This window comes from Nansenia antarctica (assembly GCF_963989245.1).
Source record: "Nansenia antarctica genome assembly, chromosome: 13".
Lineage (NCBI taxonomy): Eukaryota > Metazoa > Chordata > Actinopteri > Argentiniformes > Microstomatidae > Nansenia > Nansenia antarctica.
In genome coordinates this window covers 26,028,889-26,053,888 of record NC_137683.1, presented here as the reverse complement: position 1 = coordinate 26,053,888, position 25,000 = coordinate 26,028,889, and the positions used below count along the sequence as shown (strand labels likewise).

General features: G+C 45.7%; 1 protein-coding gene across 1 annotated transcript in view; it reads left to right on the top strand.

The window, feature by feature from the left end:
- Window positions 1-11,122: 11,122 nt before the first annotated feature.
- rbpjb (recombination signal binding protein for immunoglobulin kappa J region b) overlaps window positions 11,123-25,000 on the top strand; it is a gene marked incomplete at both ends in the record, with an annotated part of 44,968 nt that continues 31,090 nt past the window's right edge. The window contains one exon of the mRNA XM_080543821.1: window positions 11,123-11,142. Within this exon, the coding sequence (XP_080399947.1) occupies window positions 11,123-11,142 (20 nt within the window). The remainder of the gene's footprint in view (window positions 11,143-25,000) is intronic.

The following is a 25,000-nucleotide window of genomic DNA, read 5'->3' as shown; positions in this document are numbered from 1 at the left end:
GAAGGATTGGGAAATCCTACAGGAACAAGGCGATCCCTCCGGATCTCCGGAAGTTAAGAAGTTTCAACTTCTGGAAAGTATAGAAGAGACAATAGTGAAGGATCTCAGGCTCGCGAGCCACAATACTGCCGAAGATGTCTTCAGGGTGCTAGAGAGTCGTTTCGGAAACAAGAATGCAATCACCAACCTGATCGTAGCAGAGCTGCAGAAGATTTCTCCAGTCAAAGAGCACCAATTCAGGAAGGTGATTGATCTGATCCGAATCACAGAGAAAGCTCTAGCAGACCTTAAAGATCTTGACAATGAAGTAGCCATCAAAAACCCTCTGGTGACTGGAGCCATTGAGAACAAACTGCCACTCACTTTGAAAAAGGAGTGGCTTACTTTCAAAATAGACCCCCGAAATGGTTTCCAGCCGGAGAGATACTTTGACACCTTCCTGGACTTCCTACAAAAGCAGGAAAGCATCCTCGAACAGTTGGAGCAGATGGAGATCACGGAGATCCCAGAGAAGAATACTGGGAAGAAGTTTGCTTTCACTAGAGCCACTGAGAGAGGCAGCGCTGATGACAATTGTGTTCTGTGCGAAGATAAACACAGAAGTAGGCTGTTCACCTGTAAGAAGTTCAGAGGCCTCGACTTGGCAGCAAGAAAGGCCGCGGTGAAGAAGTCTAGAGCCTGCCGGCTGTGCCTTTCATCACATGGCGCTGACGGAGAGTGTAACCTTAAATTCCTCTGCACCAAGAGAGGCTGCAAAGAAGGAGAGTCGTCAGACCACCATTACCTTCTCTGCCCCAGTAGAGACAGTAAGAGGGATGGTGGGGAAAAGAGAGAAACTCCAAGTAGCGGCGTTGAACGTGCAAGGAGGTTAACCGTTGAACAGGAAGAGGTCTTGTCCCAACTCGCTCCAGAGATTGCGCAAAAAGTCAGGAAAGCCTTCACAAATAAGACAGCAGTTACGAGCTGCACTAAAGCGAAAGCCGGGAAGCTCCTGGAAGAAAATGGAATAAAGGAGTGTCCGGTAATAATGATGCTCCTGGAGGTCACTGCTAACGACGGGCAACAAATTGGTGCTCTGATAGACCTAGCATCAGATACAAATTACATTACCCACGCGGCTGCAAGTAGGCTTGGCCTGAAGAGCGAGAAAATCACGCTAGTGGTGCAGGGCGTCGGAGGGATGACTGTGACAGCCAACACCAGAAGGTACCTCCTGAAGGTGAGGTTCAGGACCCCGGAAGGTGAAAGAGCCCACCAGTTGGTCTGCTACGGCTTAGATGAAATAGCCAAGGTGCACCATGCCATCGAGCCACAGCAACTGAAAAGGTTCTTCCCCGAGGTCAAGACCCAGGAGTTGGTCCGGCCAAGGAGTATTGAGCTCCTCATCAGCCAAAGAGAGGGGCGGCTGGTTCCCTGTCCCGTGAAGGTAGTAGGAGACCTGGTCCTGTGGGAAGGCCCACTTGGAAAGATTGTGAGTGGGACGCATCCCAATCTGTTTGAAGATGTGGAGACGGTGACCTACGAGTCCAAGACACACTTCGCCCGATCAATGAGAACAGCAGCGGCCAAGTATGAGGAAATCGTCAAGTGTATCGGGTGCTGCGAAGAGACCAGGGAGAGTGGACTGAGGCAGGAAAGCAACTCCAGAGTCCAGAGCTCAATGGCAACCAACAAAGAAGTGTTGGAAGACGATCCTGAAGAGGACATCGGGGAGTACGCCATCACGAGGGTGAACATTGGAGACCGTCCTGCTGGTTGCATTGCTCAACTGGCAATGAGGGAGACAGCAGGGCTACCTCAGTTCATTGAAAGGGAGGAAGAGCATCGTGTCTTGGAGAAAGACAGCTACGTCGACGACATCTTGACTTCCCATGATGATCTGAAGATGCTCGACACCATCACGAGTGGAGTGGAGGAGATCTTGAGCGCTGGAGGATTCTTTTTAAAGCCGTGGGTCCGGTCTGGCCAAGGTGGGAGGAGAAAGGACGGCGCCAGAACCTGTGGAGGGGAGAGGCCTGGAGCGACATCCAAAACCCTGATGCTACCGAATCAGCTGAAAGACGAGGATAATAAGGCCCTTGGCATTGGGTATCTCGTGGATTCCGACCAGCTCTACGTGATGACATCAGTATACTTCTCCAAGAGAAAAGGAAAGATGAGGACAGGCCTCAACCTCAAGGTAGAAGAAGTCCGGGAGAGTACACCCAACGGCTTGTCAAGGAGAGAGCTGCTGAGCCAAGTGGCTGGCCTATACAATCCAATTGGCCTGGTGTCCCCGGCCAAACAAAAAGGAAACATCCTTGTAAGAAGAGCCTTCCAAGAGGCAGGAGGCGGGAACTCAGCCAAGGAAACGTGGGACCCTGGGAAGACAGGGTCTCCAACCGAGTGGTCGTGGATCCCCGGTGAGTGCAATGTGGCCGACATCATCACAAGAGGAGCAGTTCCTGAAGAACTGAGCGAAAATTCTCTGTGGCAGAATGGACCTGGATTCCTGGAGAAGCCTTTTGAGGAGTGGCCCGTGAAATCAGCGGCAGAAGTGGCAGCTGATGCTCGAGAAAGTGTGAACAAGCTCAAACGGAAGGCCTTCTCAGGAGCGCTCACCAGGGCCCAAGCTAACGTGAGGACCGAAAAAGAGAAAAGAAAGGCTCTGGCAAGCTGCCCGGGGTCGTCCTCCACCGGGATGTCAGGAGGATGGTTGTTCTCCTCCCCATTGAGGAACAAGGGACATTGGTAGCCTCCCTAGACTAGTAGCTAGATCGGCTAGGTGGGAGGTGTACTGTCCAGTTAGGATGGGGTGTTTCAGTGTACATATTTTAGCCTATAAAATGGGACAAATGTGAAATGTTATTTTAAATGGTATTTGAATAATTCTTAGTTATTATTAATTATTGATTATTAGATATTAGTAACATTATTTTGAGTTATGCCTCATAACTGCGTGGGAATTGTTTGATTATATAGATCCGTTATGCGTAGGGATATTGGGGGCTGTGATTAGGTGCTTAAATAGTGGGAGACCGTGCGTAGGGGTTCATTGTGTGATGCCAGGACTCGAGGGATGCCACGGTTAGTGTTTGATGCGTGCTTTGTGTAACATTTATATGCTTTGTTTTAGTCTTTGAATGTGTCAGAGCTGTGTATTCATGTATGTTTTTGTTGTCTGCATTCGCAGGTTTTACAATCTATTCAATTTTCATAAAGAATAAGAAAAACGAGTTGAATGGTATCCGTGTCCCTCAGTCCAGCCTTTCTGTCGGCGTTAGTAGACAGAACACACACAGAGCGAGAGAGAGAGACACACAGAGAGAGCGAGAGAGAGAGACACACAGAGAGAGAGAGAGAGAGAGATGTCGGCGTTAGGACTCAGAGGTCAGGGTTTGACTAATTCACTTGGCTGTAGCTTCTTCCCCTCCACCCCCCAGAAATGCTGCAGTTAACAAGTAAAGCTGTCTATCTAAACAGTACAGCCTCTCCAAAACAATAGCATGAGCAACCGAAGAAAAATATGTGTCATGTAAATACACAATACATCAGTTTCTGCATGAGAGAGAGATGGGTTGTGTCTCCGAGATTTTAGACAGGATGAACTTGCAGGATACGGCCAATGGCATTGTGACAATTTTCTCTTTATCTTTTTACAAGGTCCTATGAAGTTCAAAGTGTCAACTGTATCCAGGGGTGCATTGGAAGTCTGTGGCCGCCCGGTGAATCGGTTTTTAAAATGAAATAAAAAACAAAACTGTTCCTTTTTGATGATAATTCTTAACAGAACTGTGTTCAGTTCAATCAACGTGTAGGCCGTCTTCCACTTTGTTCCTGTCACATTCAGCTACTTTTGTGTGCATTGAGCTTTCGGGGCTTAAGCTAAGTGACTGAACCAACTTTGTCTCGTTAGTTTATTGTAGGATAAGGGCAATAATCCAAACCAAACAAGTTTGGAGTTTAGTTTACTGGATATAGATATCCCACGAGAATATTCACAAAGTGCAGAGATTTACTTATGTTGGAAATGTTCGTTGTTATGACATTTTTGGCCTTTTTTCTTCGTTGTTCTTTTCTTCTGGTTTAGATTTTTTTGCTGGAATCCGGTACGAGGCCTTCGCTCAAATGAAACCTCCCAAAACATTGGACGTGGGCCTTGTGGAACCGCAACACTGCATCGTGAGATTCGGGAGATGATATTTCCACCACATCCTGACAACAAACAAAATAATTTGTGTTGAGGTTTGAAAAAGAGAGCTGCCTGTGAACGCGAATGTCTCCAATAAATCATGGTTTGGGTAATAGGATTCTGAGAGGTCAAAAGAGCTTGTGAAGATTTACCCTTACACAATGTACAAGAACAACTGAGTCCGCTGCGCCTGAAGCACAGAACATGAATGTCACTTACAACAGAAGTCCATTTAACACGGGAGCTGTACCAAAAACTGCCTGATCACATCTCTTCTGAGTCACCATCACCCAGGCATGCACATCGCTGCCTGTTCCAAATGAACAAGGGGCCTCCTTTTTGTGTGGGTGATTGTCATCGGACCATAGTTATACTATACTCTGATATTATTAGCTTTGGGACAACTTCAGTAAGCGAGACAAACATCTAAGAAGGCTTCACAGAACGCTTCACCGCATCCACAGTGTGCATAACAATATTCCCTGAATACATTGAACAACAAGTTATGGAAAATGGCAAACATATAACTTTTTTTTCATCTGCATTTATCTTTGAGCAGAGAGAGGGAGAGAGAGAGAGAGAGAGAGAGAGAGAGAGAGAGAGAGAGAGAGAGATGTCGGCGTTAGGACTTATACCTTTTTTTTCATCTGCCTTTATCTTTGAGCAGTCTTTGAATTGAGGTGCTCGAGGCAGTTGTGGCAGAAAGAAGCTGGTCAGTGGGAGGTTTGAATAATGGATAATTTAACTGTGTATTTTTTTACTTTCATATGGTCTGTACGATACTGTTTTATTGTTTATTTTATCTTGTGTCATTTTAGGATGCCTTTTTTAACATCTTGGCCAGAGATCACAGATGAAAATTAGCCTCCTGGATAAATCTGGTGTATTTACACTTGTGGTCAATTGATATGCATTGTCCCTTCTTAAATAAACTGAAATTGAAATTGAAAATTGATCTGGGGGAGAGACTGTCCTGTTCTGAATGGCTGCACAGATGGACTCATAAGGTGTTGAATAAATATGTGTCATGTTGTTGAGTAGGAGATGTTGTTACGAGTAGGCCTTATGATCTTATTCTAAATGTTTAGATGCCAACTGCTGTCTCTGTTTTCTGCAAAAGGTCCTCAAGTTTACAGTATCAATTGTTCTCTGCAAGGGAAAGCTCCATTTTGTCCCTGATGTAAATGAACAGGATGTTACTAAATAAATATAAAATATACAAATGAAAATAACAGAATGCGACCAATGCCAAAGGCACAATCGCTTTACTGGTGAATGGCTGGTTTTGTATTGAGAAGCAGAACTGTTTACTCATCCTTATTTTGCTAGGCAATTTCAAGCTTTTTTCTTGGGAGATCCGGCATCCTTTTTCAACTCAGTCATCATCAGTTTATTGGTGTAGTATGACAATGTTATATAACCACCTTACAGGAAGTGAAACCTCTCATGTATCTAGAGATAATGGAATGTACCGGTCCCAGTTCCTTCACAGAACGCTCAAGTAATAAAGGAGCATAGTGCTAATACCTCTCACTCAGACTCACACCTGCCAGTTATTTGGAAGGATAATGCACATTCTGATCGCTTGTTTTCATAATGTAATCATTCTACATGATTATGCATTATACATTTATCACATACATACAACATTATACCCCAGCCACCCCATTTAGAAACTGCTCAAACTACTGCCGTCAGCGAAATGGTACCGAAGCCTCGGGGCTAAAACCCAGAGGATGACAAACAGCTATTTCCCCCAAGCAATCAGGCTATTGGGGAAATCCACTGGAAGAATACAAAAGACAGCCACCCCCTAACCAACCCCACGCACACTATACAAATGAACATATTACAGTATAATAACTACTGCACACTACTGGATTACTTGTATACCATTGGACTAACTTACTACCGTACTGTATTGTATTATATTGCATTTCATATCATCGTACTCTGCACAGCATCTTTGCACGATTGAAGCCACTGTAAAATCACGTTATTACTTCATCAATGTAGGGTTACTTTTTGACTTACTTACGTTACTTATTATTATTATTGTGTTTTTTTGTATCTGAATGCTGCAATGTCAATGTTGAGGAACCAAAGCCAAAGAATGTTACTCTTGTGTACCTGTACTGTAAGATGTCGCTTTATTAAAAGCGATTCTGATTCTGATTCTGATACGTATTTTTTTAGAACTCGTGATGATATTTTTGTCAGAGAAACAAGCCCAAGGCGAGGGCTGAACTCTGAAAGACACTCAAGACACAGAGCCAGCTAGTCCAGACCACACTCATATATTTTTTATTAAACTGTTTCTCTCTTATGAAAATGAGAATACAATCTGCGTCCCACAACCCCTAACGGATGATTGGCTGCAGGTTTGACAGCTAGGCTTTGGCAAAAGAGAAAAACATTTTCTGAATATTTCTTTAATTCTGTCATGATCATTTCTGATGCTGATAAGAATCATATTCATAGATTTATGGGCCCGGTTATTTTGTCATGGTACTTACAATACGTTTGAGTGTCGCAATGCTCATAAAACACACTTTGTGAGGGATTATCTGAAATGTTTTTTTTAAAAATTCTACTTCATCATAGCTCTATTATAGCTCAATTCCTTATCAAGTTGTGTCGTGACATAATGGGCAATAACTTCTCTCATGAAGGCAATAAAGTCACATCATAGTTTCTATAACATAGGTAATTCCTGTTTCAGTCTTTACACTGACTAGACAAATCACTTCAAATCACTTACATTCAGACACTGTGTCATCACGTCATGATTGACAGTGTGAACTTAATATGAACCCTAAAGAAGATGTAGGGAGGGAAAATGTCAATCCCACCATTCCGCCGATGATACATTTCACTTTTCTTTCGAAAAAAACGAGCACAAAATTGTCTTTCATCATAACAGGCACATACTGTAATTCCCTCATCAACACGATGAACAAAGTTGTCACGTCTGTCTGTCTGTTCGTTCTTTCTGACAGAACAGAAAGTCCTGTTCTCTGCTCTGGTTCTGCATGGTGGGACTGCCACATATCCAGGCAGTCATGTGACAGAGGAGGTTTTGAGCGGAGGGTGAAAGGGGGCCGTTGGGGCCTTCTTGAAGACGAGCATGTCTCCGTGGTCCACACGTCCCGTCCATTAGTCAAACTTGTCTGCCCTTGTGCACCCCTGGGCTTCCCCGGGGCGGACAGACAGACAGACAGGCCCGGGGGCCGCCGCCCTTCCCTCCTCCCTGAACTCCCAATCACACTGGGCCATGCTTAAATGTGTGACTAAATGTGTGTCTTGTGATGTGCTTGGGCTTGGATTTACACTGAGAATATGATACTATCTGATTCGGAGAGAGCCCCCCGCCCCTGCACCCGCACCCCCCCCCCCCCCCCCCCCCCATCATCATTGTGATGAAAAGCACATGCAAAGTTATAGCGGGCCAGATATGGTTTTCCCTGTGTGTGTGTGTACTTCCACTTACTTTGTCTGTCTGTCTGTCAGTCTGTTTGTTTGTCTGGCATATGACACACAAGTCTGTCTCTGCTGTCTGTAAGTTTATCTCCCTTCCCTTGTTATCTGCCTCATTCCAGAAAGTTTCAAAACAACAGATTCCATACTCGGCCCTGAGGTGTCAACTTCAGTTGCACTCCAACTCCAAAGAAGTGCTAAATAAATGACCCCAACAACACTACTTATTTTATTGTATTACTTTCTCTCATTACATCCCGAAAGCTCAAACCACAGATAAAACGCACATAATAATAATAATGATTAATTACAACTCTAGACCCATAACTGTGAAAGTTAGAGGAGGTGGATTAAAGACCAACATCCCATTTCCCCTCCTCATTAATTTGACTATTTCGTCTGGGCTCTCCAAAGAATAGCTCGGTTATAAACTTCCTGTGCTCAGTCTCCTACCTTTCCCCAGTACTTACTTACTTCAACAAATCCTATTAAACAGCCTTTCTTTTTTGCTACATTATACTGTAGATATGATGATACACATATCAAATGTAGATGACAAGCTGCTAAACCACCCTACTGTAACTGTAGTCCATAATCATAATAATCCCCACTTGGTAATCGCAAAGTGACAAAGTCAGATCTGGTGGAGGAACAGGACTGGGGTTGGTGAAAGGAGACCAAGGGGTCTTTCTCTTGGCAGTACGCGCAGGCAGCCAAGTGAGCAGATTTATAGATGGGGGGCTCGGGAGTCGTGATTGCTTGAATTGGCGGCTTAAGTTCTCTTTATTGTGCTCTAGAGAGGGTCTTTCTCCATTAAAGATAGTCGTTTGATACCTTGAGAGAGAAAGGGGGCAAGGACGGACAGAGAAAGGTAGAGTCAACTGAAAACCTGCTGAATGATGGATAGTTCACTGATTAGAATTAAACGTGGTGCTTTATTACGTTTTTATTGGGATATATACGTGCTGTTTTCGGTAGTGCTCACAGATGAGTTTTTACAATTCGTTTGGAATCAGGATGTAGATTCGAAAAATGCAAAAGATGGAGACGTGAGACATCCCAAGTGAGTCCTGAAGGAAATATTAAATCACGTCTGTGTGAGTAACCATAAAAAAATATGTTAGGAGTTTTACAACACTTACAGGTCAAAGTTCAAATCCAGTCGTTAAACTTCTAATACCCCCAGTTTTCAAAAGCGAACATATCTGTGGGCTTTCATAGCAATAGCTCCATTTTATTTTTCCTCAGAAAAAGTCCTTGCACTTGTGAAGTCCTCTTTACTGTGTTCAGCTGTAAAACATTTGGGAAACTTTACGCTTCCTATTCAATGCTGAGAGTAACTGGAGGTCCTCAGCTGACCATAAAAAAAGAAAGAACGGAAAAACGGTTTGGGGGGATGAGGTCCTCGTCTCTGTGTCTTCATAATGTGGGCTCTGAGCCAGACACACTCTCATGCAAACTCTGTCCTTGCCTTCATTCCCTCTCTCTCTCTCTCTCTCTCTCTCTCTCTCTCTCTCTCTCTCTCTCTCTCTCTCTCTCTTCTCTCTCTCTCTCTCTCTCATTCCCTCTCTCTTTCCTTCTCTCTCTCTCTCTCATTCTCTCTTTCACTTTCTCTCTTATTCTCTCTCTCTCATTCTCTCTCTTTCACTTTCTCTCTTATTCTCTCTCTCTCTCTCCTTCTCTCCCCCCCCCTCTCTCTCTGTCTGACCTGCGAAGGGCCAATAAAAGTGATCTATGCTGCTGAAGGATATGAAATGTGTGGATTTATATGGTATGCACTGGGATAGATAGCATCTGCTACACTATATGGAGAAGTATCATATCTCAACAAAACATTTAATCTGAATCGCAATCATGAATAATTCCATTACACTATTGAAATGAATGTACAAATATGTTATTGCTTCTAAACCACCGCTATAAAACACACGCACACGCACACAGAGACATAAATAGCCTACACTCTCTCACACACACACACACACACACACACACACACACACACACACACACTTGCAGTGACTCTCTCACCCACTTTAATAACGCATAAACTGAAATACTCTCTCTTTCTCATACACACATGGGCACACACGCACACGCACACGCACACGCACATGCACACACACACACACACACACACACACACACACACACACACACACACACACACACACACCTCCAAGACTTCAATAACATCAGCATACAGTAGGAGGTGGAGACAGGCTTGTCAGCCCTGCCTAAGAATCCTAGCCTTTTGAAGTTTGGTACAAATAGGTCTAACTGGGTGGGGGGACTGAGGACAAACACACTCAAAGACTCATTCAAAAGATCTCTGCTGCGGTAAAAGAGAAAACACAGCAACTGATCTAGTCCCACATAAAGGTTTATGGCTGGTCCATTCCTCAGAAATGCAGGAATGTTATTTTGGGAGAGAGGAAGGAGAGAGAGAGGGAGAAAGAGAGAGAGAGAGAGGGGGGGGGGGATATCTTACCCTGTCATACTTTACTTTGGTCAGAGGCTGTAATTTGAGGAGGCGGTCATAGAACCTGGACTGCAGGGGATGCTAATTGCAACTGCAACTGTTATAGCTTGTCTGTATGTATGGGTACAACATTGTCTGTATGGGTACATTGTCTATGTCTCTATCATGGGTACATTGTCTATGTGTGTGTCGACATTGTTCTGTAATATATAGTCAGTTGTAGGAGCACTCCTCATATTTACAGATACTCTATTGATTGTGGTCGCAACATTCTGCCTGTGGCATGTGTGATTTATATCACCGTATCAAACTCTGGTTTCAGAAGCCCATAAAAACCTTACCAAGAAACAGAAATAGCCCTCACACAGACAGCCAGTTTTTTTTTTTTGACAGACATATTTCAGCTGTGTTGAATTGGAAATTGTCAGACGTTCCAATAGACAAAGACACACAATAACAGAGATCATATTGTTGTGTGAGCCTGGGAAACAAAACCATCCTCGCAACATGGTGCAACGATCCTTAGCCAAACTACGTTCCTCCGATCGGCGATCGGTGCTGTGATTTACTACCCCCGTGGTAAACACATGGGAATACTATTCCAGAATCCAGCACCATAAAATAAGCAACAACTCTCAACTCTCGCGATAGGAAGAGACTCCCTCCATGCTCGTTGATTGTGAGAGTTTTCATAGTCTCGCGAGAGCCCCGAAGTTTCCCACGCCTGTTGTTGTGGCGTCTGCCCCTTTTTTTTTCTTTTTTTCTCTCACTCCCTCTCTCTTACCCTCCCCCTTTTCTCTCTCTCTCTCTCTCTCTCTCTCTCTCTCTCTCTCTCTCTCTCTCTCTCTCTCTCTCTTCCCTCGTTCCCCCCCCTGCCATCTCCAGTCTGCTTCAGTGTGTCTCGGCGGTACGTTGGGTCTGTCTGGGTTGAGGGGAGAGAGAGAATATCGGAATATCGCGAGTGTTGGAGTTTTGGTGAGAGTTTGTGGAAGATGGCGCCTGTTGTGACAGGGTGAGTCTCACGGCCGCTTCGCTGGCTGGGTTGGTTGGTGGGTTGGTGGGTTTAACTGTTCACTATAAAGTGAATTGTGAAGTTCTTTTAGAAGGGAACTTGGTGGCTTGTAGTTCACACAGAGATAACTGAACACGTGGGGGTGGGTTTGGTTTTTGGGGGGCTACTTGGTTAAGGGTATTTCTCTTTGTTGGAGATGTAATTGTGTCTGTGTTCAGTGTTAGTTCAGCCAGACTGTTGCTGTTGCTATGCTAGCATGCTAGCCTGACAACCACCAGGCAACGACACGAGTACAATCAGTGCTCAGGGGTTGGAGGGGGGGGAGAAGAATATTTCACATTAAATCACAATATAGAAATCGTGACAATTTCCCCAAAATATTACATTCATAACCATTATTAGCTATTGAAACAGAGCTACAGTAATGTAATACAGCTCTGTCTCTGTCTGTAACACGTTGTGGCTTTGAAAAGGAGGAGGTTTCTCTCTCTTGAGAAGGAATATTTCACATTAAATCACAATATTAGAAATCCTAAAAGACAATTTCCCAAATATTAAATTCATAATCATTGTAGCTTTTTATTAGCCATTGAAACAGAGCTACAGTCATACAGCTCTCTCTGTCATAACACGTTGTGGCTTTGAAAAAGGAGGAGGTTTCTCTCTCTTGAGAAGAATATTTCACATTAAATCACAATATTAGAAATCCTAAAAGACAATTTCATAACCAAATATTACATTCATAACCATTTAGATTTTATTAGCTACAGTAACACAGCTCTGTCTGTCTGTAACACGTTGTGGCTTTGTCACTAGACATTTTTTCGGCGTCTGGTCTGTCGATAGATTTGTTTTGTTAGTTTGGCTTTGTGTGTAATAATGTATATTGTTAGTAGACATGTTTCCATACATTGATTGTATTGTATAACAGTAACGTCACTCTCTTACAGACGTGGTGGTGTGAGTAAACATTGTTTGGCGATTCAAGCGTTATGTTTGAGATGGATATATTAGTAGTAAAAGTGGTGTTTACAAAATAAGCCCCATCGCCTCTCTCTCTATTCCTCCTGGCGCGATGCAGAGAAATTAATCTTTTTTTTTTTTTTTTAATACAGAGTGCAAGTAAGGACATTTCGTGAGCTTAGAATTCTAAGGTTCTATCTCCGTTTTTGGTCAATAATCTGATCCAGTAGGTGTTTATTAACGCCTGTGTGGTGTTGTTTTAAAAATGTTGACATTTTTTAGTTAGTAATTCATCAAATACAAAGGTTCCATCTCACAAAACATAATGGAATGTAAGAACTTTGACGCTCAATATCTCTGAACTGCCCTAAACGGAGATAGAACCTTATCATTCTAAGCTCACGAAGTAACAATACAATTGCTTTTTTTTTGCTTTTTTTTTTACACCTGTCAATTCCCCCACCATCTCTCCAAGTGTAACCCCCCAGCCACAATGGACACATGCGTTATTCAGTGTACCAGAGAGAGAGAGAGAGAGAGAGAGAGAGAGAGAGAGAGAGAGAGAGAGAGAGAGAGAGAGAGAGAGAGAGAGAGACAGAGAGAGATGTACTCTCCGTGCAAACACGCCACTGTCTTGATCGTCTTTTGACATTGACATGTGGGACAGTGATCTAACTGTACTGTAACGAGTTTGCCAAGTTAGTTAAATGTACGATGATGATCCCGCAAGTGAGACAGAAGAGGTATAGCCAGCTTATCTGCTTATAAGACTCGAGTCGTTTCAGTGGAGAGGCTAGTATTATACAGACTATCTTCCTAAATATTCCTCTGACTTTCCACGAGCTTAGCCCAATTTCTTTGATTATGGCTAATTGTGCAATTGGGGAGATAAGAGCCATGTGGTAATTCTTTGAAGGGGAGGAAAATGTAAGTGTGTCTGTCACTAGACTATAATTGACTGCGATATAGTGTCTGTCTGCCTGATTTGGTCTGGAGTGTGTAGCCTAATGTTTCTATGTTCATGCTCGTTCAATACATTGGTGTTAATGTTACTGTTTTATCATGATTTAAGGGCATAAACATATCATAGTATCTATGAACGATGGCAATTCATGTTTTATGGGTATTGCCAATTTCCTTAAACAGTCTGAGTCTGTAGTTTAAAGTATTCTGCCTGCACATTAGCCCAAACACAAGGCTTTTTCTGTGTAGTCAGTAATCCCCACAGACAGCTCAGTGGGTGACAGACATTAGCTGGGGGTTTTGTGTGTGTGTGTGTGTGTGTGTGTGTGTGTGTGTGTGTGTGTGTGACTGTGTGTGTGTGTGTGTGTGTGTGTGTACGTACGCGTGCGTGGAGGGGGGACGGGGAGGGCATACTCATTTGGGCTTTTGGCCGACCTGAGCTGATTTCAGTTTAGAAAATGGGGAGTGAAGGAGGGGAGAGAGAGAGAGAGAGAGCAGGGGAGAGAGAGAGGGCGGGTGGGGTCAGGGTGGCTGGCCGGCCACCTGTCCAGAAGATATCCACAGAGCTGTGTGTGTGTTTTCTGTGGGGGATGGAGTGGGGGGGGGGGGCAGTGGAAGAGAGGGACCGATTTAACAGAACATTAGAGAGCCATAAGGGTCTTTATTTACATGTGGCAGCCAGGGCATGGCTGTGTCAACGGCTAGAGGCTACTGGGAGGGAGGGAGGGGGGGGAGAGAGGGAGACAGAGGGAGAGAGACAGACAGACAGACAGACAGACTCTGGCCAGGGTATGGCTGTGTCAACGGCTAGAGGGAGGGAGAGAGGGCGGGAGGGAGGGGGAGGGAGAGAGACAGACAGACAGAGAGAGAAAGAGAAAGAGAGAGAGAGACAGCCAGGGCATGGCTGTGTCAACGTCTAGAGGCTACCCGGAGGGAGGGAGGGAGAGAGGGAGGGAGAGACGGACAGAGAGAGAAAGAGAGACAGAGAGAGAGACACAGACACACAGACACACAGACAGAGAGAGAGAGAGAGAGAGAGAGAGAGAGAGAGAGAGAGAGAGAGAGAGACAGAGAGAGAGAGAGAGAGAGAGAGAGAGAGAGAGAGAGCCCAGCCGGCCTATCCACAGTCTTGCACCCTCACTCCCTCTCTCTGGGTCAGGGCTGACAGGTCCTCCTCAGTGCTGGGAGCCCGTCGGTTGGCCTGGGGTGGAGCTGTAGAAAAGGCCACTGGGGACCAGTGTGTTTGAACTTAGAGGGTTATTGTTATTTAAAACAAATTAGGAAGGAAAAGTAGTCGTTTTGATTAGGCTAGGGCTATACAGGACAGTGGTGTAGCTAGCTATCTACCAGCTGGAGTTGTAGGCTATTCAGAGCCATGGTTAGCAGGGTCTTAGTGATAAGACATAGGCCTCTATCTCTTGAACACAGCTCTGAATGTTGGAAAAACAAAATAAATCATGTTGCCGTAATCTTTTTTTGCCCTCAAAAACTGCCTTGATAGCAACGACGGGGGCTGAGCCGAAAGAACATTACTGTTAAGGGGAGAGACAATCTCTGCATCACCTGGGATGATAAAGGCATGAATCACTTATTTCAACACAATGCTGCCTCTGCCTAGCCTGGGGGAATGGGATTTGATTGACCTTTTTTCAGCTTTTTCATTTTTTTTTTCTTTCTTTCTTTCTTTCCTCTCACTTTCTCCCCTCCTGTCAAAAGTATACAGAAGGGCCCCAGTCGAGTCAAAGGCACGGTTCCCTTTGCCTGTGCAAAGATACTATTAAGCCTGCCTGTGAGGGACAGAGGGTGTGTGTGTCTGTGTGTGCGTGTGTGACTGTTGCGTGGGCACATGTGGAGGAGGAGGAGGTGATGGGGGTATTAAGTGAGAGTGTGTTTTAGCATGTGTGTGAATCACTGTGTGTGTGTGTACAGGGGTGTGTGTGTGTGAGATCCCTGGAAACAAGAGTTGAGGTGTGTGTGTGTGTGTGTGTGTGTGTGTGTCATGGAGGTGTTCCCAGGGGTCCTCTCCTCTTCCCTGTTCTCCATTATGAAAGGAGAGGTTCACACAGAGAGAGAGAGTGAGGGAGAGGGAGAGAGAGATAGGGAGCAGATGTGGAGGCAGTGACCTTTTTAGTGGCAGGGGCTCAGGTTGAGTTAAAAGGGGGAGCCGCACGCACACACACACACACCTACACACACACACCTACCTACACACACACACACACACACACACACACACACACACCCCTACACACACCTACACACACACCCACACACCTATCCTGCCACACACCTCTACCTGAGTTGGGGCACTGATGGATAGGAGGGGAGGAGATACAGGCTCGTAAAAACCTGATCTGTGTGTATCACCTCAGGACCCGAGTGTTTGGTGTTAAAGATGTGCTCTATGTCCAGGAGCAGTCAAGGTCTTCAAAGTGGGGGGTGGGTGGGGAGGGTTATAGAAGATAGTTCGAGCACTGCAGCGGTTGGCTTCACTTTTATGTTTTCCGTGGCATACAGGAGGTAGCCTGCAGTGCGCGTCTTTCCTGTTGGAAGTTCATTAAAAAAGTATCCCTGTTTGTTCAAAAGTGCTATATCTCTGCAGCCCAGGGTGTCTGCAGCCTACGGTGTCTGCAGCCTACGGTCTCTCTCTAGTCTGTAGCCTACGGTCTCTCTCTGCAGCCTAGGGTCTCTCTACGGTCTCTCTCTGCAGCCTACACTCTCTCTCTACAGCCTACACTCTCTCTCTGCAGCCTACGCTCTCTCTGCAGCCTACGCTCTCTCTCTCTGCAGCCTACGCTCTCTCTCTACAGCCTACACTCTCTCTCTCTACAGCCTACACTCTCTCTCTCTACAGCCTACACTCTCTCTCTCTGCAGCCTACACTCTCTCTCTCTGCAGCCTACGCTCTCTCTCTACAGCCTACACTCTCTCTCTCTCTGCAGCCTACGCTCTCTCTCTACAGCCTACACTCTCTCTCTCTCACTACAGCCTACACTCTCTCTCTCTACAGCCTACACTCTCTCTCTCTGCAGCCTACACTCTCTCTCTCTACAGCCTACACTCTCTCTCTCTCTACAGCCTACACTCTCTCTCTCTCTACAGCCTACACTCTCTCTCTCTCTACAGCCTACACTCTCTCTCTCTCTACAGCCTACACTCTCTCTCTCTCTACAGCCTACACTCTCTCTCTCTCTACAGCCTACACTCTCTCTCTCTCTACAGCCTACACTCTCTCTCTACAGCCTACGCTCTCTCTCTCTCTACAGCCTACACTCTCTCTCTACAGCCTACACTCTCTCTCTACAGCCTACACTCTCTCTCTCTCTGCAGCCTACACTCTCTCTCTCTACAGCCTACACTCTCTCTCTGCAGCCTACACTCTCTCTCTACAGCCTACACTCTCTCTCTCTACAGCCTACACTCTCTCTCTGCAGCCTACGGTCTCTCTCTGTAGCCTACACTCTCTCTCTGCAGCCTACACTCTCTCTCTCTACAGCCTACACGCTCTCTCTCTACAACCTACACTCTCTCTCTCTGCAGCCTACACTCTCTCTCTACGCTCTCTCTCTGCAGCCTACGCTCTCTCTCTCTGCAGCCTACACTCTCTCTCTACGCTCTCTCTCTACAACCTACACTCTCTCTCTCTGCAGCCTACACTCTCTCTCTACGCTCTCTCTCTACAACCTACACTCTCTCTCTCTACAGCCTACACTCTCTCTCTGCAGCCTACACTCTCTCTCTGCAGCCTACACTCTCTCTCTGCAGCCTACACACTCTCTCTCTGCAGCCTAGGGTCTCTCTCTGCAGCCTACACTCTCTCTCTACAGCCTACACTCTCTCTCTGCAGCCTACACTCTCTCTCTACAGCCTACACTCTCTCTCTGCAGCCTTCTCTCTCTCTCTGCAGCCTACACTCTCTCTCTGCAGCCTACACTCTCTCTCTGCAGCCTAGGGTCTCTCTCTGCAGCCTACACTCTCTCTCTACAGCCTACACTCTCTCTTTCTGCAGCCTACACTCTCTCTCTGCAGCCTACACTCTCTCTCTCTACAGCCTACACACTCTCTCTCTGCAGCCTACACTCTCTCTCTCTGCAGCCTACACTCTCTCTCTGCAGCCTACGCTCTCTCTCTGCAGCCTACATTCTCTCTCTCTACAGCCTACACACTCTCTCTCTCTACAGCCTACACTCTCTCTCTGCAGCCTAGGGTCTCTCTCTGCAGCCTACACTCTCTCTACAGCCTACACTCTCTCTCTGCAGCCTACGGTCTCTCTCTACAGCCTACACTCTCTCTCTACACTCTCTCTCTGCAGCCTACACTCTCTCTCTGCAGCCTACACTCTCTCTCTGCAGCCTACGGTCTCTCTCTGCAGCCTACACTCTCTCTCTACGCTCTCTCTCTGCAGCCTACGCTCTCTCTCTGCAGCCTACACTCTCTCTCTCTACGGTCTACGCTCTCTCTGCAGCCTACGGTCTCTCTCTGCAGCCTACACTCTCTACAGCCTACGCTCTCTCTCTGCAGCTTACGCTCTCTCTGCAGCCTACGGTGTCTGCAGCGTACCTCTCTGCAGCCTACGCTCTCTCTCTCCAGCTTAGGGTGTCTCTGCTGCGTACCTCTCTGCAGGGCTGGACTCAACTTGTTTGATTGAGTTCTGACGTCATGCTGCCTCCTCCTTTCCATCTCCATCTACACCGGTAGGGAGCGGCCCACAGGACAAACCCAATGGATAAAAACTAAAGGCAACTTTCTTTTTTTCTTTTTGTAATTTGGGCTTGGCATAGGCCTTACTTCTAGCTTGGCACTCCTCATAGTTGGTCCTCCGCCACATTTGAGTGTGTGTATGTATGTGTGTGTGATAAATAGGGTGTCAGTCGATGTGTCATTATAAGCCCAAACCCTGGAATATCTCATACGTTAGTTTTTACCTTTTTTTTCTTTTTTTTTCTTTTTCGTTTTAAAGGACAAGTGGCTCGCTTTATTGATCATGTATTTGATTAACCTTTTCGAGTGGAAGTTTGACAGGGGTTAGGAAGGAATTTGTATTTCCTTATCCCCATATGGCCCTAGGGGCCTAGAGCATTCTGTTTTTAATTCCCCTTCGCCAGAAAAGGTTTGGTTTTATTTCCTTATGTTAGAGAGAGAGACCCCCCCCCCCGACCCCCCTTCCTCCCTCGCCCAAAGTGAGTAGGCTACACATTGTTGGCTTGTGTGAGCGGCGGAATGTATCAAAATCCATCTCTCTCACGTTATCTCCCGGGCTCCAAAAAACTGTTATTATTGTTGCGGGAGGATGAGGCGGAACATTCTGAGGCTAGCCAGCCGGTGTGGTTTTGAAAACAAAACACCCTAACGTCTTGGTTGAAAGAAAGCCCAAGTCCCAAGTGTTGTTGTTGGCCTTGACATTGCTGATCTATTCTACTAAGACAGAGAGAGAGAGAGAGAGAGAGAGAGAGAGAGAGAGAGAGAGAGAGTACTGAGAGAGTACTGAGAGAGGACTGTGCTGATGAATGTGTTTTGCAGTGCCTCCTCCCCCCCCCCCCCCCCCCCCCCCCCCCCCCCCCCCCCCCCCCCCCCCCCCCCCCCCCCCCACTGTCTCTTCCGAGAGAATTTCCTCTCCTGTGACCCCTGCCCCCCATTCTGTTGCCGTTGGTAGCGATTACAGCATCGTCAAGGGAACTGTCGTTTTCTACCTCGTCAGCATTTTTCCGCCTCCCCTTCACATTTCAGGATGTTTCATTCAGAAAACATGAAGTGATCCCCCCCTGTCTGTTTCTTGTTTGCTCCCATTCAGCTCCTTTCCACCCCCCCCCCCCCACCCCCCCAATGCCATGTTTTGCAATGACTTACAGCAGCAACGGACACGTAAAACAATGTTGGAGTGAGTTTGAAGTGGTATTTATTGACTGTGTTGTGTGTTCCTTTGGGGAGATGGGGCTGGATGGGGCTCGAAGTGAGAATAGGAGATTTGTTTTTACGGCAAGTATTCTTTTATTAGGGTGGAATGAGTTCTGCCAACTAAGGCTGGTTTATTAGACAGGAATATGCTCCTGGAGCGACCGGGAGACCCAGCAGGAAAGACTCGCCTCCTCCTTCAGAAAGGAAACCTTCAGATGCTTTTTGGATTCGTGAAAACGGGGGTTGAATTTATGTTGAATGTGTTCAACTGGACTTTAATGGAGTTTGGTAGTCTGCGATTGACAGTTTGAACTGTCTGGTTTGTCAAAAAGTCTGGCTCACTTGTCAGTGCGGTCTCTCGTCGTCCTAACCCTGAAGGCTGAAGCCTTTGTAAGGCTGTCGACTCCATGCAGTTCACATGGGAAAAAACCCACCAACTAAGCCCTTGGTGTGTCAGCAAACTGCCACGCTTTCTCATTTGAGGAACAAGGAGTGGGAATGAATGGACCTATCGCTAAGCCACGCCCCAAAATATAAATTGTCCAATCATTATCACAGCAAAAGTCACTACAGGCAGACAATATCTGATGGTGAAAAGCTTCTAAAGCGCTGTCTATTACTTGCTGTGGTAAATCAGAAATCCGAAATTTGCCAATGTAAGTCATTGAATGTCATTCAGTCACGGTCGGTCAGTCAGTCACTGTCATTGAAGCGTTGTTTGTTTGTGTGAGTTTTCAAAGGGGCCGTGGCTTAGCGATACGTCCATTGGAAAACCACCTCACAGAGACTGTAGGAACCTACTATAGTAGGCCTTCCAGCTGTAGCATCATTTTACTAACCTTGTGGGATGGTGCTTTGGTTGCTATACTTGTGACAAACAATTCTTCTTCTTCTTCTAGCTCCATAGCTAAGCGTAGGCCTACTACACCTCCATGGCTTTGAGGAGAACCACAACCACTTAGCTAGTTAACCTTTCCAGTCCTCTAGCCAGCCTTTCACCCTCCTCTGTCACTCTCCTCTGTGGCCCTGAAGCTAATTTTAGCCTGCGGCTCAGTGGAGAGTGGCATCCAGGGGCTAGGCACACGCAGACGATCCACTTTAGCACTGAGACTTTGAGCGTGTGCGTGTGCGTGTGCGTGTGCGTGTGTGTGTGTGTGCACGCGTACACTAGGGGTGTAACGGTACACAAAGATTTCGGGACTTACCGCAGTTTTTAAGTCACGTTTCGGTTTTCGGTACAGCAGGATAAAAATTCACGAAACAGATAGATAGATAGATAGATAGATAGATAGATAGATAGATGTCGACCCATAGGTCTTGAGAGTGATAGCAGGTGCCTTGGATAAGTCGTGGACAACTGTAGTTAAGTGCTTATTTATAAAGTGCTGGTATGATTTGCTGGCTGATGCGGACAAGAGGGAACTACGTGACAAGGCTCGATTACTTTCAACATGTGTTTAAAGGCAAGGCAAGTTTATTTGTGTAGCCCATTTCATACGACAGGGGCAATTCAAAGTGCTTCACATACATTATTAAACAATACAGCAAGAGGAGCATAGTAAGCCTTGTAAGCTGTTTTTTGTGTGTGTTTTTTACAGCTGGGCCTGTTTGTTTTATTCAGGGAGTTTGTTCCAGGAGCATGCGACAGCGTGACTGAAAGCTGCTGCACTATGTTTTGTTTTCACTCTTGGAATGATTAGTTGATTAGTCTTAGCTGACCTTAGGGGCCTTGCGGGAATATGGGGTGGGAGGAGATCTGATCTTCTTCTATCACGACGACTGCCAATGGCCCCTGGTCTGAGCTAGATTACTCTTCCTGCTACGACTGGTGAATTGATGATTCACTTGCTTAGTCAAATGTATCAATTGTAAGTCGCTTTGGAATAAGGCGTCTGCCAAAAATGTAAATGTGTGTATTTTGGTCCAAGACCATTTTGTGATTTGTATGCAATTAGGAGTACTTTGAATTCTATTCACTGAGAGACTGGTAGCCAGTGTAGGGATCAGAGGATTGGTGTGATGTGTTCGAACGTTTTTGTTAGGACCCTAGCAGCGGCGTTTTGGATGAGCTGCAAAAAAATAAACAGTGTTCTCGACAACGGAGAATGGTCCTCTGCCAAGGAAACACCTATGTTTGTTGTGGCTAAATTGTTAGCGAGAGGCTGCTTAAATGTCATAGCTGGGTTTGCACTTGTACCTGTGATGTTCGACGTACAGCCAGCTGCATGCCCAATCATAGTTGAACAATGCCGGCATATAGCTTTGGTCCGATGCACCTGTCTTTGTCCATCGTCATTGTAGGTAACTGAAAGACCGTATTTTCCCCAAACAGGAGATTTAAGGGAAGCTGGAGGATTTTCAAGCTGTAGTTTATCTGCGTTAGCCATAACGACTGCTAAATTAGGTCGACTGTGGCGTGTGTGCACATGCGTACTGGCTGAGATAATTTCAACATGCAAAAAGTGCAGTGGGTAAAAGAACGCTGCATTCATTCGGTATACACGCGTGAACCGAACTGAAAGACCCATACCGGAAAACTTTCGGTTCGAATACGTGTACCGTTACAACCCCTAGTATACACAGTGAGGAGAGGGGTAGCTTCTTTCTGTTGAGAGAGAGAGACAGAGAGGGGGAAAGAGTAGCCTAGATAATGCACATGTAGCATGTATTTCTCGGAAAGTCTCCACCAGTCAGTGACTTGGAAAGGTTATCGAAAGCATGACATTGAACTATAGAAAATGCGCATTGGCATTTAACGAGGCACCTCGGTCGGGGCCTTGATGTAAGCACCGTCACAAACACAAACTAGCCACCACAGAAGGCTCTCTGCACTTGCTGAAACTCCCTGCCAAGGGCAGCAGACAGAGTCTGTCATGGGGTCCTCCCCCTTGATTTGTTCTGTTAAAACACCACACCAGACCTCTGAGAGTCTGGAGGGGAAAGACATTCAGCCGGTAAAAAAAAAAAAAAAAAAAAAGGGAAATGGGTAGCAGGAACGAAACCTTTTTTTTATTTTATTTTATTCCATGACAACAACAACAACACTGAAACCAGACTGTAGGCAGGAGGTGACGAACTCAGTGCTAAGCCACTTCGCTTTCTCTCGCATACACACACACACACACACACACACACACACACACACACACACACACACACACATGAGGCTCATCCAACATGTGGGCTAAAGGTTAAAGGAGGTATCTCATAATGTCTGACTTCTCTCTCTCTTTCTCCCACTCTTTCTCCCACTCTCTCTCTGCTATCGCCTTCTGCCAAGACACTGCCAGGAATTCTGTTTTCTCTGTCATAGTCCAGTCCCTCCTGAGGTTGGTTACAGAGGGGAAGGTCTGTGGTCCCGTCCCTGCTGAGGTTGGTTACAGAGGGAAGGGTCTGTGGTCAGAGGGAAAGGTTTGTGGTCCAGTCCCCCCTGAGGTTGGTTACAGAGGGGAGGGTCTGTGGTCAGAGAGAAAGGTCTGTGGTCCCGTCCCTCCTGAGGTTGGTTACAGAGAGGAGGGTCTGGTCCAGTCCCTGCTGAGGTTGGTTACAGAGGGGAGGGTCTGTGGTCAGAGAGAAAGGTCTGTGGTCCCGTCCCTCCTGAGGTTGGTTACAGAGAGGAGGGTCTGTGGTCCAGTCCCTGCTGAGGTTGGTTACAGAGGGAAGGGTCTGTGGTCCCGTCCCTCCTCAGGTTGGTTACAAAGCGGAGGGTCTGTGGTCCAGTCCCTCCTGAGGTTGGTTACAGAGGGTCTGTGGTCCAGTCCCTCCTGAGGTTGGTTACAGAGGGGAGGGTCTGTGGTCCAGTCCATGCTGGGGTTGGTTACAGAGGGAAAGGTCTGTGGTCCCGTCCCTGCTGAGGTTGGTTACAGAGGGGAGGGTCTGTGGTCCAGTCCCTCCTGAGGTTGGTTACAGAGGGATGGGTCTGTGGTCCCGTCCCTGCTGAGGTTGGTTACAGAGGGTCTGTGGTCCAGTCTGTGGTGCACTGGACTGACGGCCAGACGGCTACTAGTCTAGTTCATACCATAGGCTAGCTTTGAATCAGATCCTCATTGAATCCATGGCCCATAGTAAATTAGCGTACACGTGTATGCCTTCTGGGAAATGAAATCACAGTTTTGTGGTTAGAAACACAACTGAAGACATAATGACCAATGACCTAGTTCATCCATCGTCTGTGTCCCTCCCCCCTCCCCCTTCTCCCCTTCATGTCCCTCTCTTCTCTCCATGAGTCATCACTTCTCTAAGCTAAACACAGAGAGAGAGAACAAGAGAGAAAGACATGAAGAAAAATAGAGAGGAAAAGAGGGTCATAGAGGGTTCAGCAGAGCGAACATCAACTATTTAGGCCCCTTACTCTCTTCCTGACATTATCCTCCTCGCACTTCTGTCTCACCTTCACCACCAACTCACACAGGACGTGTACGTGCTTGTGTGTTGTGTCTGTCTGTCTGTCTGTTTGTTTACTTTGTGTCTGTCTGCTTCATTGTGCCGGCGAGAGGGAAGAGACATGTAAACCCAATCCCATGTCACCCCTTGCCCCTACACTTTAGCCCTACCCCTCCGTTTTGCACGTTTACACGTAGGAGTAGCAGGGTTCCCACGGGTCCTTGAAATCCTTGAAAGTTTGTGAATTTGAGAAAAAGACTTAAACGTTTTTGAAAATACACATGGGTCATTGAAAGTGCTTGAATTCCCCCCTCTCTCTCTAAAAAAATAAATATATATTCATATATATATTATCTTATTTTAATGTTGTTTCAATATAGCCTATTATAACAAGCATAACAAAAACTTGCTAGTATGCTGATGTCTCTAGGCAAGGCAAGGCAGATTTAGTTATAGAGCACACATTCATTAATTAATGTAAACTCAGTGCTTAAATGTTTTTTTTCACAAAAAGTACAAATAAACATCTGTCATCATATAAAATTCAATAAATGAAAAGCCAAACAATAGAAGTGAGGGTACAATAACAATTTTAAATGTTCAGGTTTAAAATCAATAAATAAAAACAAATAAATCAGTTAAAACCTAGCCTCACTCTTTAAAATACACTCAATTAAAAGCCGAACATAAAGAACATAAACAGCTTTTAAAAAAAATTCATACAGATGGGGCTGACCTAATATTTTGTGACAGCTTGTTCCAGTGTTTTGCTGCATAGTGAGCGAATGCTGTCTCTCCACTTTTGCTGCTAACTCTAAACAGTTAAAAGGGCCGCCTCAGATGAGGGATCTAGGTTCATAAGGCACTAAAATGTTTGAGATGGAGCCTATTTTGGCCCTTCATCATTCAGAGATTTGTCGACCAGGAGCATGATTTTAAAACCTATTGTGTGAGAGAGCCTACAGGGAGCCAGTGTAACGATCTAAGAATGGGAGAAATGTGATCAAACCTCCTAGTTTTAGTCAGGACTCTTGCAGCAGCATTTTGAATAAGTTGTGCCTGTTTGGAGAGTCCTGATAAAAGGCTGTTGTATTATAGTCTAACCTGCTGCTAGATGTAGCTAAAAGTGTGGATGTTTTCAAGATCCTGCTTGGACATATAGCTAACCCCTAATTCTCACGAGGCTATGTTTTTAAGATGATAATATTCTGTTTTTGTTGTTGACTTAATGTGGGAGTTAAAACGTAAGTCTGAATCTTAAATGACACAGATATTTCTAACCTGATCTTTACATTGTATGGAAATAAATTCTAGGTGAGCACCGAACACTAGCCGAACACTAGCCTCTTCTTCTTGGCTCCAAAGATAGGCCTAATAGTCTGGGTTTTGTCTTGTTGTAAGAAGTCTTGACACATCCAGCTATTAGGCCTAATACGATCAATGCAGTCCATTAGGGAGTCTATTGGTGCAAGATCATCTTGCGAAAGGGCTACATAAATCAGCATACAAGCTATAAGCTAGCAGGCTAGCGTTACAACACTGTTTTAAGGCTGATTTGTGCATGCTGTGACAGTCCCGCATTTTGACATCATTCTATGTTGCCTTTCCCCCACTTTGATGGCATAATTATGGCTTCCGAAATGTAGTCCAACCA